Source organism: Mustela erminea, chromosome 2 (assembly GCF_009829155.1).
Source record: "Mustela erminea isolate mMusErm1 chromosome 2, mMusErm1.Pri, whole genome shotgun sequence".
Taxonomy (NCBI): Eukaryota; Metazoa; Chordata; class Mammalia; order Carnivora; family Mustelidae; genus Mustela; species Mustela erminea.
Window position 1 is genome coordinate 96738190 of NC_045615.1, and position 13595 is coordinate 96751784.

General features: G+C 40.4%; 1 protein-coding gene across 1 annotated transcript; it reads left to right on the forward strand.

Moving 5' to 3' along the window:
• Nucleotides 1–10704: 10704 nt before the first annotated feature.
• On the forward strand, nucleotides 10705–11514 carry LOC116583556 (synaptonemal complex protein 3). The gene has a single exon (XM_032331637.1). It carries the CDS (start codon nucleotides 10761–10763, stop codon nucleotides 11469–11471), a length of 711 nt encoding a protein of 236 aa, XP_032187528.1. The 5' UTR covers nucleotides 10705–10760; the 3' UTR covers nucleotides 11472–11514.
• Nucleotides 11515–13595: the final 2081 nt, after the last annotated feature.

The following is a 13595-nucleotide window of genomic DNA, read 5'->3' on the forward strand; positions in this document are numbered from 1 at the left end:
CCATTGATCTATGTGTCTGATTTTGTGCCAATACCATGCTGTCTTGATGATGACAGCTTTGTAATAGAGCTTGAAGTCCGGAATTGTGAGGCCACCAACTTTGGCTTTCTTTTTCAATATTCCTTTGGCTATTTGAGGTATTTTCTGGTTCCATATAAATTTTAGGATTATTTGTTCCATTTCTTTGAAAAAGATGGATGGTACTTTGATAGGAATTGCATTAAATGTGTAGATTGCTTTAGGTAGCAGAGACATTTTCACAACATTTATTCTTCCAATCCAGGAACATGGAACATTTTTCCATTTCTCTGTGTCTTCCTCAATTTCTTTCATGAGTACTTTATAGTTTTCTGAGTATAGATTCTGTGCCTCTTTGGTTAGGTTTATTCCTAGGTATCTTATGGTTTTGGGTGCAATTGTAAATGGGATGGACTCCTTAATTTCTCTTTCTTCTGTCTTGCTGTTGGTGTAGAGAAATGCAACTGATTTCTGTGCATTGATTTTATATCCTGACACTTTACTGAATTCCTGTACAAGTTCTAGCAGTTTTGGAGTGGAGTCTTTTGGGTTTTCCACATATAGTATCATATCATCTGCGAAGAGTGATAATTTGACTTCTTCTTTGCCGATTTGGATGCCTTTAATTTCCTTTTGTTGTCTGATGGCTGAGGCTAGGACCTCTAGTACTATGTTGATTAACAGTGGCGATAATGAACATCCCTGCCGTGTTCCTGACCTTAGCGGAAAAGCTTTCAGTTTTCCCCATTGAGAATGATATTTGCGGTGGGTTTTTCATAGATGGCTTTGATGATATTGAGGTATGTGCCCTCTATCCCTACACTTTGAAGAGTTTTGATCAGGAAGGGATGCTGTACTTTGTCAAATGCTTTCTCAGCATCTATTGAGAGTATCATATGGTTCTTGTTCTTTCTTTTATTGATGTGTTGTATCACATTGACTGATTTGCGGATGTTGAACCAGCCTTGCAGCCCTGGAATAAATCCCACTTGGTCGTGGTGAGTTTAATGTACTGTTGAATCCTATTGGCTAGTATTTTGTTGAGTATTTTTGCATCTGTGTTCATCAAGGATATTGGTCTATAGCTCTCTTTTTTGATGGGATCCTTGTCTGGTTTTGGGATCAAGGTGATGCTGGCCTCATAAAATGAGTTTGGAAGTTTTCCTTCCATTTCTATTTTTTGGAACAGTTTCAGGAGAATAGGAATTAGTTCTTCTTTAAATGTTTGGTAGAATTCCCCCGGGAAGCCATCTGGCCCTGGGCTTTTGTTTGTTTGGAGATTTTTAATGACTGTTTCAATTTCCTTACTGGTTATGGGTCTGTTCAGGCTTTCTATTTCTTCCTGGTTCAGTTGTGGTAGTTTATATGTTTCTAGGAATGCATCCATTTCTTCCAGATTGTCAAATTTATTGGCGTAGAGTTGCTCATAGTATGTTCTTATAATAGTTTGTATTTCTTTGGTGTTAGTTGTGATCTCTCCTCTTTCATTCATGATTTTATTTATTTGGGTCCTTTCTCTTTTCTTTTTGATAAGTCGGGCCAAGGGTTTATCAATTTTATTAATTCTTTCAAAGAAACAGCTCCTAGTTTCGTTGATTTGTTCTATTGTTTTTTTGGTTTCTATTTCATTGATTTCTGCTCTGATCTTTATGATTTCTCTTCTCCTGCTGGGCTTAGGGTTTCTTTCTTGTTCTTTCTCCAGCTCCTTTAGGTGTAGGGTTAGGTTGTGTACCTGAGACCTTTCTTGTTTCTTGAGAAAGGCTTGTACCGCTATATATTTTCCTCTCAGGACTGCCTTTGTTGTATCCCACAGATTTTGAACCATTGTATTTTCATTATCATTTGCTTCCATGATTTTTTTCAATTCTTCTTTAATTTCCCGGTTGACCCATTCATTCTTTAGAAGGATGCTGTTTAGTCTCCATGTATTTGGGTTCTTTCCAAACTTCCTCTTGTGGTTGAGTTCTAGTTTCAGAGCATTGTGGTCTGAAAATATGCAGGGAATGATCCCAATCTTTTGATACCGGTTGAGTCCTGATTTAGGACCGAGGATGTGATCTATTCTGGGGAATGTTCCATGTGCACTAGAGAAGAATGTGTATTCTGTTGCTTTGGGATGAAATGTTCTGAATATATCTGTGATGTCCATCTGGTCCAGTATGTCGTTTAAGGCCTTTATTTCCTTGCTGATCTTTTGCTTGGATGATCTGTCCATTTCAGTGAGGGGAGTGTTAAAGTCCCCTACTATTATTGTATTATTGTTGATGTGTTTCTTTGATTTTGTTATTAATTGGTTTATATAGTTGGCTTCTCCCACGTTGGGGGCATAGATATTTAAAATTGTTAGATCTTCTTGTTGTACAGACCCTTTGAGTATGATATAGTGTCCTTCCTCATCTCTTATTATAGTCTTTGGCTTAAAGTCTAATTGATCTGATATAAGGATTGCCCCTCCTGCTTTCTTCTGATGTCCATTAGCATGGTAAATTCTTTTCCACCCCCTCACTTTAAATCTGGAAGTGTCTTCGGGCTTAAAATGAGTTTCTTGGAGGCAACATATAGATGGGTTTTGTTTTTTTATCCATTCTGATACCCTGTGTCTTTTGACAGGGGTATTTAGCCCATTAACATTCAGGGTAACTATTGAGAGATATCAATTTAGTGCCTTTGTATTGCCTGTAAGGTGACTGTTACTGTATATGGTCTCTGTTCCTTTCTGATCTACCACTTGTAGGCTCTCTCTTTGCTTAGAGGACCACTTTCAATATTTCCTGTAGAGCTGGTTTGGTGTTTGCAAATTCTTTCAGTTTTTGTTTGTCCTGGAAGCTTTTAATCTCTCCTTCTATTTTCAATGATAGCCTAGCTGGATATAGTATTCTTGGCTGCATGTTTTTCTCATTTAGTGCTCTGAAAATATCATGCCAGCTCTTTCTGGCCTGCCAGGTCTCTGTGGATAAGTCTGCTGCCAATCTAATATTTTTACCATTGTATGTTACAGACTTCTTTTCCCGGGATGCTTTCAGGATTTTCTCTTTGTCACTAAGGCTTGTAAATTTTACTATTAGGTGACGGGGTGTGGGCCTATTCTTATTGATTTGGAGGGGCATTCTCTGAACCTCCTGAATTTTGATGCTCGCTCCCTTTGCCATATTGGGGAAATTGTCCCCAATAATTTTCTCCAGTATACCTTCTGCTCCCCTCTCTCTTTCTTCTTCTTCTGGAATCCCAATTATTCTAATGTTGTTTCGTCTTATGGTGTCACTTATCTCTCGAATTCTCCCCTCGTGGTCCAGTAGCTGTTTGTCCCTCTTTTGCTCAGCTTCTTTATTCTCTGTCATTTGGTCTTCTATATCGCTAATTCTTTCTTCTGCCTCATTTATCCTAGCAGTGAGAGCCTCCATTTTATTGCACCTCATTAATAGCTTTTTTTGATTTCAACTTGGTTAGATTTTAGTTCTTTTATTTCTCCAGAAAGGGCTTTTATACCTCCAAGAGGGTTTCTCTAATATCTTCCATGCCTTTTTCGAGCCCGGCTAAAACCTTGAGAATTGTCATTCTGAACTCTAGATCTGACATATTACCAATGTCTGTATTGATTAGTTCCCTAGCCTTTGGTACTGCCTCTTGTTCTTTTTTTTTGTGGTGAATTTTCCGCCTTGTCATTCTGTCTAGATAAGAGTATATGAAGGAGAGGGAGGAGTCAAGATGGCGGAGAAGTAGCAGGCTGAGACTGCTTCAGCTAGCCGGAGATCAGCTAGATAGCTTATCTAAAGATTGCAAACACCTGAAAATCCATCGGCAGATCGAAGAGAAGAAGAACAGCAATTCTGGAAACAGAAAAACAACCACTTTCTGAAAGGTAGGACCGGCGGAGAAGTGAATCCAAAGCGACGGGAAGATAGACCCCGGGGTGAGGGGCCTGCTCCCGGCAAGCGGCGGAGCAACGGTGCACAAAATCAGGACTTTTAAAAGTCTGTTCCGCTGAGGGACATCGCTCCAGAGGCTAAACCGGGGCGAAGCCCACGCGGGTTCAGCGTGGCCTCAGGTCCCGCAGGGTCACAGAAGGATCAGGGGTGTCTGAGTGTCGCAGACCTTGCGGGTATTGGAACGGGAAAGCCGGCTACAGAGACAGAGCCGACAGTAAGCTCACAGCTCGGTGTTACCTTGAACTGGTCGCAGGCTCGGAGAGCTCGGAGCGCGGCCGGAGGTCAGGCAGACAGGAGAAACTGGGCACTGTTCTCTGAGGACGCACTGAGGAGTGCGGCCCTGGGCTCTCGGCTCCTCCGGGCCGGAGACCAGGAGGCCGCCATTTGTATTCCCGTCCTCCGGAACTCTACGGAAAGCGCTCAGGGAACAAAAGCTCCTGAAAGCAAACCCGAGCGTATTACTCACCCTGGCCCCGGGTAAGGGCGGTGTAATTCCGCCTGGGGCAAAGACACTTGAGAATCACTACAACAGGCCCCTCCCCCAGAAGATCAACAAGAAATCCAGCCAAGACCAAGTTCACCTACCAAGGAGAGCAGTTTCAATACCAAGGAGAGCAGCAGAATTCCAGAGGAGGAGAAAGCCAAGCACGGAACTCATGGCTTTTTCCCTGTGATTTTTTTTTAGTCTTGCAGTTAATTTAATTTTTTTCTTTTTCATTTTTTGTTTTTTTTTTTTTTTTCTCACCTTCGGGTAAAATTTTTTTTTTTTTAACTGTTACCTTTTTCTTTTTTAACGATTTTTTACTAGTTTATCTAATATATATATTTTTTCTTTTTTACATTTTTCTTAGGTGTTTTCCTTTTTTTTTTTTTTAATTCTTTTCTTTTCTTTTTTTTTTTTTTCTTTTTTCTTTTTTTTTCTTTCTTCCTTTTTGAACCTCTTTTTATCCCCTTTCTCCCCCCTCACGATTTTGGATCTCTTCTAATTTGGTTAAAGCATTTTTTCCTGGGGTTGTTGCCACACTTTTAGTATTTTACTTGCCCCTTCATATACTCTTATCTGGACAAAATGACAAGACGGAAAAATTCAACACAAAAAAAAGAACAAGAGGCAGTACCGAAGGCTAGGGACCTAATCAATACAGACATTGGTAATATGTCAGATCTAGAGTTCAGAATGACAATTCTCAAGGTTCTAGCCGGGCTCGAAAAAGGCATGGAAGATATTAGAGAAACCCTCTCGAGAGATATAAAAGCCCTTTCTGGAGAAATAAAAGAACTAAAATCTAACCAAGTTGAAATCAAAAAAGGTATTAATGAAGTGCAATCAAAAATGGAGGCTCTCACTGCTAGGATCAATGAGGCAGAAGAAAGAATTAGTGATATAGAAGACCAAATGACAGAGAATAAAGAAGCTGAGCAAAAGAGGGACAAACAGCTACTGGAACACGAGGGGAGAATTCGAGAGATAAGTGACACCATAAGACGAAACAACATTAGAATAATTGGGATTCCAGAAGAAGAAGAAAGAGAGAGGGGAGCAGAAGGTATACTGGAGAGAATTATTGGGGAGAATTTCCCCAATATGGCAAAGGGAACGAGCATTAAAATTTAGGAGGTTCAGAGAACGCCCCTCCAAATCAATAAGAATAGGCCCACACCCCGTCACCTAATAGTAAAATTTACAAGTCTCAGTGACAAAGAGAAAATTCTGAAAGCAGCCCGGGAAAAGAAATCTGTAACATACAATGGTAAAAATATTAGATTGGCAGCTGACTTATCCACAGAGACCTGGCAGGCCAGAAAGAGCTGGCATGATATTTTCAGAGCACTAAACGAGAAAAACATGCAGCCAAGAATACTATATCCAGCCAGGCTATCATTGAAAATAGAAGGAGAGATTAAAAGCTTCCAGGACAAACAACAACTGAAAGAATTTGCAAACACCAAACCAGCTCTACAGGAAATATTGAAAGGGGTCCTCTAAGCAAAGAGAGAGCCTACAAGTGGTAGATCAGAAAGGAACAGAGACCATATACAGTAACAGTCACCTTACAGGCAATACAATGGCACTAAATTCATATCTCTCAATAGTTACCCTAAATGTTAATGGGCTAAATGCCCCTGTCAAAAGACACAGGGTATCAGAATGGATAAAAAAACAAAAACCATCTATATGTTGCCTCCAAGAAACTCATTTTAAGCCCGAAGACACCTCCAGATTTAAAGTGAGGGAGTGGAAAAGAATTTACCATGCTAATGGACATCAGAAGAAAGCAGGAGTGGCAATCCTTATATCAGATCAATTAGATTTTAAGCCAAAGACTATAATAAGAGATGAGGAAGGACACTATATCATACTCAAAGGGTCTGTCCAACAAGAAGATTTAACAATTTTAAATATCTATGCCCCCAACGTGGGAGCAGCCAACTATATAAACCAATTAATAACAAAATCAAAGAAACACATCAACAATAATACAATAATAGTAGGGGACTTTAACACTCCCCTCACTGAAATGGACAGATCATCCAAGCAAAAGATCAGCAAGGAAATAAAGGCCTTAAACGACACACTGGACCAGATGGACATCACAGATATATTCAGAATATTTCATCCCAAAGCAACAGAATACACATTCTTCTCTAGTGCACATGGAACATTCTCCAGAATAGATCACATCCTCGGTCCTAAATCAGGACTCAACCGGTATCAAAAGATTGGGATCATTCCCTGCATATTTTCAGACCACAATGCTCTAAAGCTAGAACTCAACCACAAAAGGAAGTTTGGAAAGAACCCAAATACATGGAGACTAAACAGCATCCTTCTAAAGAATGAATGGGTCAACCGGGAAATTAAAGAAGAATTGAAAAAAATCATGGAAACAAATGATAATGAAAATACAACGGTTCAAAATCTGTGGGACACAACAAAGGCAGTCCTGAGAGGAAAATATATAGCGGTACAAGCCTTTCTCAAGAAACAAGAAAGGTCTCAGGTACACAACCTAACCCTACACCTAAAGGAGCTGGAGAAAGAACAAGAAAGAAACCCTAAGCCCAGCAGGAGAAGAGAAATCATAAAGATCAGAGCAGAAATCAATGAAATAGAAACCAAAAAAACAATAGAACAAATCAACGAAACTAGGAGCTGGTTCTTTGAAAGAATTAATAAAATTGATAAACCCCTGGCCCGACTTATCAAAAAGAAAAGAGAAAGGACCCAAATAAATAAAATCATGAATGAAAGAGGAGAGATCACAACTAACACCAAAGAAATACAAACTATTATAAGAACATACTATGAGCAACTCTATGCCAATAAATTTGACAATCTGGAAGAAATGGATGCATTCCTAGAAACATATAAACTACCACAACTGAACCAGGAAGAAATAGAAAGCCTGAACAGACCCATAACCAGTAAGGAGATTGAAACAGTCATTAAAAATCTCCAAACAAACAAAAGCCCAGGGCCAGACGGCTTCCCGGGGGAATTCTACCAAACGTTTAAAGAAGAACTAATTCCTATTCTCCTGAAACTGTTCCAAAAAATAGAAATGGAAGGAAAACTTCCAAACTCATTTTATGAGGCCAGCATCACCTTGATCCTAAAACCAGACAAGGATCCCACCAAAAAAGAGAGCTATAGACCGATATCCTTGATGAACACAGATGCGAAAATACTCAACAAAATACTAGCCAATAGGATTCAACAGTACATTAAAAAGATTATTCACCACGACCAAGTGGGATTTATTCCAGGGCTGCAAGGTTGTTTCAACATCCGCAAATCAGTCAATGTGATACAACACATCAATAAAAGAAAGAACAAGAACCATATTATACTCTCAATAGATGCTGAAAAAGCATTTGACAAAGTACAGCATCCCTTCCTGATCAAAACTCTTCAAAGTGTAGGGATAGAGGGCACATACCTCAATATCATCAAAGCCATCTATGAAAAACCCACCGCAAATATCATTCTCAATGGAGAAAAACTGAAAGCTTTTCCGCTAAGGTCAGGAACACGGCAGGGATGTTCATTATCACCACTGCTATTCAACATAGTACTAGAGGTCCTAGCCTCAGCAATCAGACAACAAAAGGAAATTAAAGGCATCCAAATCGGCAAAGAAGAAGTCAAATTATCACTCTTCGCAGATGATATGATACTATATGTGGAAAACCCAAAAGACTCCACTCCAAAACTGCTAGAACTTGTACAGGAATTCAGTAAAGTGTCAGGATATAAAATCAATGCACAGAAATCAGTTGCATTTCTCTACACCAACAGCAAGACAGAAGAAAGAGAAATTAAGGAGTCAATCCCATTTACAATTGCACCCAAAACCATAAGATACCTAGGAATAAACCTAACCAAAGAGACACAGAATCTATACTCAGAAAACTATAAAGTACTCATGAAAGAAATTGAGGAAGACACAAAGAAATGGAAAAATGTTCCATGTTCCTGGATTGGAAGAATAAATATTGTGAAAATGTCTATGCTACCTAAAGCAATCTACACATTTAATGCAATTCCTATCAAAGTACCATCCATCTTTTTCAAAGAAATGGAACAAATAATCCTAAAATTTATATGGAACCAGAAAAGACCTCGAATAGCCAAAGGGATATTGAAAAAGAAAGCCAACGTTGGTGGCATCACAATTCCGGACTTCAAGCTCTATTACAAAGCTGTCATCATCAAGACAGCATGGTACTGGCACAAAAACAGACACATAGATCAATGGAACAGAATAGAGAGCCCAGAAATAGACCCTCAACTCTATGGTCAACTAATCTTCGACAAAGCAGGAAAGAATGTCCAATGAAAAAAGACAGCCTCTTCAATAAATGGTGCTGGGAAAACGGGACAGCCACATGCAGAAAAATGAAATTGGACCATTTCCTTACACCACACACAAAAATAGACTCAAAATGGATGAAGGACCTCAATGTGCGAAAGGAATCCATCAAAATCCTTGAGGAGAACACAGGCAGCAACCTCTTTGACCTCTGCCGCAGCAACATCTTCCTAGGAACAACGCAAAAGGCAAGGGAAGCAAGGGCAAAAATGAACTATTGGGATTTCATCAAGATCAAAAGCTTTTGCACAGCAAAGGAAACAGTTAACAAAATCAAAAGACAACTGACAGAATGGGAGAAGATATTTGCAAACGACATATCAGATAAAGGACTAGTGTCCAGAATCTATAAAGAACTTAGCAAACTCAACACCCAAAGAACAAATAATCCAATCAAGAAATGGGCAGAGGACATGAACAGACATTTCTGCAAAGAAGACATCCAGATGGCGAACAGACACATGAAAAAGTGCTCCATATCACTCGGCATCAGGGAAATACAAATCAAAACCACGATGAGATATCACCTCACACCAGTCAGAATGGCTAAAATCAACAAGTCAGGAAATGACAGATGCTGGCGAGGATGCGGAGAAAGGGGAACCCTCCTACACTGTTGGTGGGAATGCAAGCTGGTGCAGCCACTCTGGAAAACAGCATGGAGGTTCCTCAAAATGTTGAAAATAGAACTGCCCTATGACCCAGCAATTGCACTATTGGGTATTTACCCTAAGGATACTAACGTAGTGATCCAAAGGGGCACATGCACCCGAATGTTTATAGCAGCAATGTCCACAATAGCCAAACTATGGAAAGAACCTAGATGTCCATCAACAGATGAATGGATCAAGAAGATGTGGTATATATACACAATGGAATACTATGCAGCCATCAAAAGAAATGAAATCTTGCCATTTGCGACAACATGGATGGAACTAGAGCGTATCATGCTTAGCGAAATAAGTCAAGCAGAGAAAGACAACTATCATATGATCTCCCTGATATGAGGAAGTGGTGATGCAACATGGGGGCTTAAGTGGGTAGGAGAAGAATAAATGAAACAAGATGGGATTGGGAGGGAGACAAACCATAAGTGACTTTTAATCTCACAAAACAAACTGAGGGTTGCTGGGGGGAGGGGGTTTGGGAGAAGGGGGTGGGATTATGGACATTGGGGAGGGTATGTGCTTTGGTGAGTGCTGTGAAGTGTGTAAACCTGGTGATTCACAGACCTGTACCCCTGGGGATAGAGTATTATGCCTCCATCAGAAAGGATGAATACCCAACTTTTGTAGCAACATGGACGGGACTGGAAGAGATTATGCTGAGTGAAATAAGTCAAGCAGAGAGAGTCAATTATCATATGGTTTCACTTATTTGTGGAGCATAACAAATAGCATGGAGGACATGGGGACTTAGAGTGGAGAAGGGAGTTGGGGGAAATTGGAAGGGGAGGTGAACCATGAGAGACTATGGACTCTGAAAAACAATCTGAGGGTTTTGAAGGGACGGGGGTGGGAGGTTGGGGTACCAGGTGGTGGGTATTATAGAGGGCACGGATTGCATGGAGCACGGGGTGTGGTGCAATAATAATGAATACTGTTATGCTGGAAATAAAAAATTAAAAAAAAAAAAAAGAGTATATGAAGGAGCAAGTAAAATACTAAAAGGGCGGCAACAACCCCAGGAAAATATGCTTTAACCAAATCAGAAGAGATCCCAAATCGTGAGGGGGGAGAAAGGGGATAAAAAGAGGTTCAAAAAGAAAGAAAGGAAAAAAAAAGAAAAGAAAAGAATTAAAAAAAGAAAACGAATAAAGAAAAGTATAAAAAAGAAAAAATATATATGTTAGATAAACTAGTTTAAAAACGTTAAAAAGGGAGTTGCCTCAGAGGAGCGTCGCGCTGGCCAAGCGGACAGGAGCCTCAGAAAACATCTAAATATGGTGCCCTCTGGAAGAAAACATACAGGGAAATCTGGGAAGACATCAATGGAGGATCAGGTTGTAAGAGCCTATGACTTTGAGAAGGAAGATAAAAAAGATCTGAGTGGTTCAGAGGAGGATGTTACCGAAGGGAAGACTCCAGTAATTGAGAAGCATGGGAAGAAAAGGACTTCTGCAGCAGTGTTTGAAGATATGGGGGGTGAAGTACAAAATATGCTGGAAAGATTTGGAGCTGACATTAACAAGGCTCTTCTTGCCAAGAGAAAAAGACTAGAATTATATACCAAAGCGTCTCTCAAAACTAGTAACCAGAAAATTGAACATGTTTGGAAAACCCAGCAAGAGCAAAGGCAGAAGCTTAACCAAGAATATTCTCAGCAATTTCTGACTTTGTTTCAGCAGTGGGATATAGATGTGCAGAAAGCTGAGGAACAAGAAGAAAAACTGGCTAACATGTTCCGACAGCAACAAAAGGTTTTTCAACAATCTAGAATTGTTCAGAGCCAGAGACTGAAAACAATTAGACAGTTATATGAGCAGTTCATAAAGAGTATGGAGGACTTGGAGAAGAATCACGATAGTCTACTTACTGGTGCACAAAATGAACTTAGAAAAGAAATGGCTATGTTGCAAAAAAAAATTATGATGGAAACTCAGCAGCAAGAGATGGCAAGTGTTCGAAAGTCTCTTCAGTCCATGTTATTCTGATGACTCTTTGAAGGAAGAACTTGAACCTAAGTAATATGATACAATTACAGCATTAGCTAAGAGGCATGTAATTCTTTTAGAGTGGTTTAAAAATTCTAGTTTAAAACAATACAAGGTGTTAATTGTTAGCTTAAGTGCAAGACCCTTCCTTCTGTTAACCTTCAGATAAAGCTGAACAGTTATGTGAGTCCAGATCTTTAATAGTAATAGTGAATTTTTCTCTTTAACACTTGTTAATTAACTTTTAGCAATAAAGATGATTTAATTTCAAAAAAAAAAAAAAAAAAAAAAAAAAAAAAAAAAAAAAAAACGTTAAAAAGGAAAAGGGTAAAAGTTAAAAAAAATTTAGCAAAAGAAGAGAAAAAAAATGAAAAAGAAAAAAATTACTTTAACTGCACTGAAAAATCACAGGGAGAAAGCCATGAGTATCGTGCTTTGCTTTCTCCTCCTCTGGAATTCTGCTGCTTTCCTTGGTATTGAAACTGCACTCCTTGGTAGGTGAACTTGGTCTTGGCTGGATTTCTTGTTGATCTTCTGGGGGAGGGGCCTGGTGTAGTGATTCTCAATTGTCTTTGCCCCAGGTGGAATTGAACCGCCCTTACCAGGGGCCCGGCTGAGTAATCTGCTGGGGTTTGCTTTCAGGAGCTTTTGTTCCCTAAACACTTCCGTAGAGTTCCAGAGGATGCGAATACAAATGGCGGCCTCCTGGTCTCCGGCCCAGAGGAGCCGAGAGCCCAGGCTTCCACTCCTCAGTGCACCCTCAGAGAACAGCGCCCAGTTTCTCCCGTCTGCCTGACCTCCGGCCGCCCGCTCTGAGCTCACTGAGCCTGCGACCGGTTCAAGGTAACCCCGAGCTGTGATCTTACTGTTGGCTCTGTCTTTGTAGCCGGTTTTCCCGTTCCAAAACTCGCAAGCTCTGTGACACTCAGACACCCCCCATCCTTCTGTGACCCTGTGGGACCTGAGGCCACGCTGACCCCACGTGGGCTTCGCCCCGGTTTAGCCTGTGGAGCGATGTCCCTCAGCGGAACAGACTTTTAAAAGTCCCGATTTTGTGCTCTGTTGCTCCGCAACTTGCCGGGAGCCGTCCCCTCCCCCCGGGGTCTATCTTTCCGTCGCTTTGGATTCACTTCTCTGCCAGTCCTACCTTTCAGAAAGTGATTGTTTTTCTGTTTCTAGAATTGCTGTTCTTCTTCTCTTCTGTCTGCCGATGGATTTGCAGGTGTTTGCAATCTTTAGATAAGCTATCTCGCTCATCTTCTGCTAGCTGAAGTAGTCTCAGCCTGCTACTTCTCTGCCATCTTGACTCCTCTCTCAGAATGTGACCTTTTTTGAATCTTCACACATATACTAAATTAAGTTGGGTCATACTTGATGAGGGTGATCCCTTAATCCAATTGACTGGTATTGTCATTAGAATAGAGAAACTGAGACACAGACACACACATAGAAATAAGACCCATGAAGAAAGAGGCAGATAATGGAGTTATGTTGCCCTACACCAAAGAATGCCTGGGGCTCTCAGAAGCTGGAAGACGCAAGAAAGGATTTTTACCTACCAGCTTCTGAGGGAGCAGAGCTCCATCAACATCTTGATTTTTGGACTTCTGGCATCCAGAACTGTAAAGGAATATTTCTGTATTTTAAGTCACCTAGTTTTCAGTGCTTTGTTATGGCAACACTTGGGAACTTATATACCTACCAAAGAAACACAAGGAACCCAAGTTTTATGACTAATGGGTGCTTCCTATATTAAGGTTTCTAAGGATCAAAAGAACTATTTTCTACCAGAACTTAGCATTGCTGAGTCTGCACCCATCTTCAGAAATAGCAGAAAAATATTTCTTAAACTGTCATTGTAAATAGACTAATGATTTACCTGAAAGTCCTGAAAAGATGATGGGAAGGGAATATGAGAAAAAACAAATTTTAAGATGCATTATATAAAAAAATCACCCAAGTGGGGCGCCTGGGTGGCTCAATGGATTAAGCCTTTGCCTTCGGTTCGGGTCATGATCCCAGGGTCCTAGGATCAAGCCCTGCATCAGGCTCTCTTCTCGGCAGGGAGCCTGCTTCCCCCTCTCTCTCTGCCTGCCTCTCTGCCTGCTTGTGATCTGTCTCTGT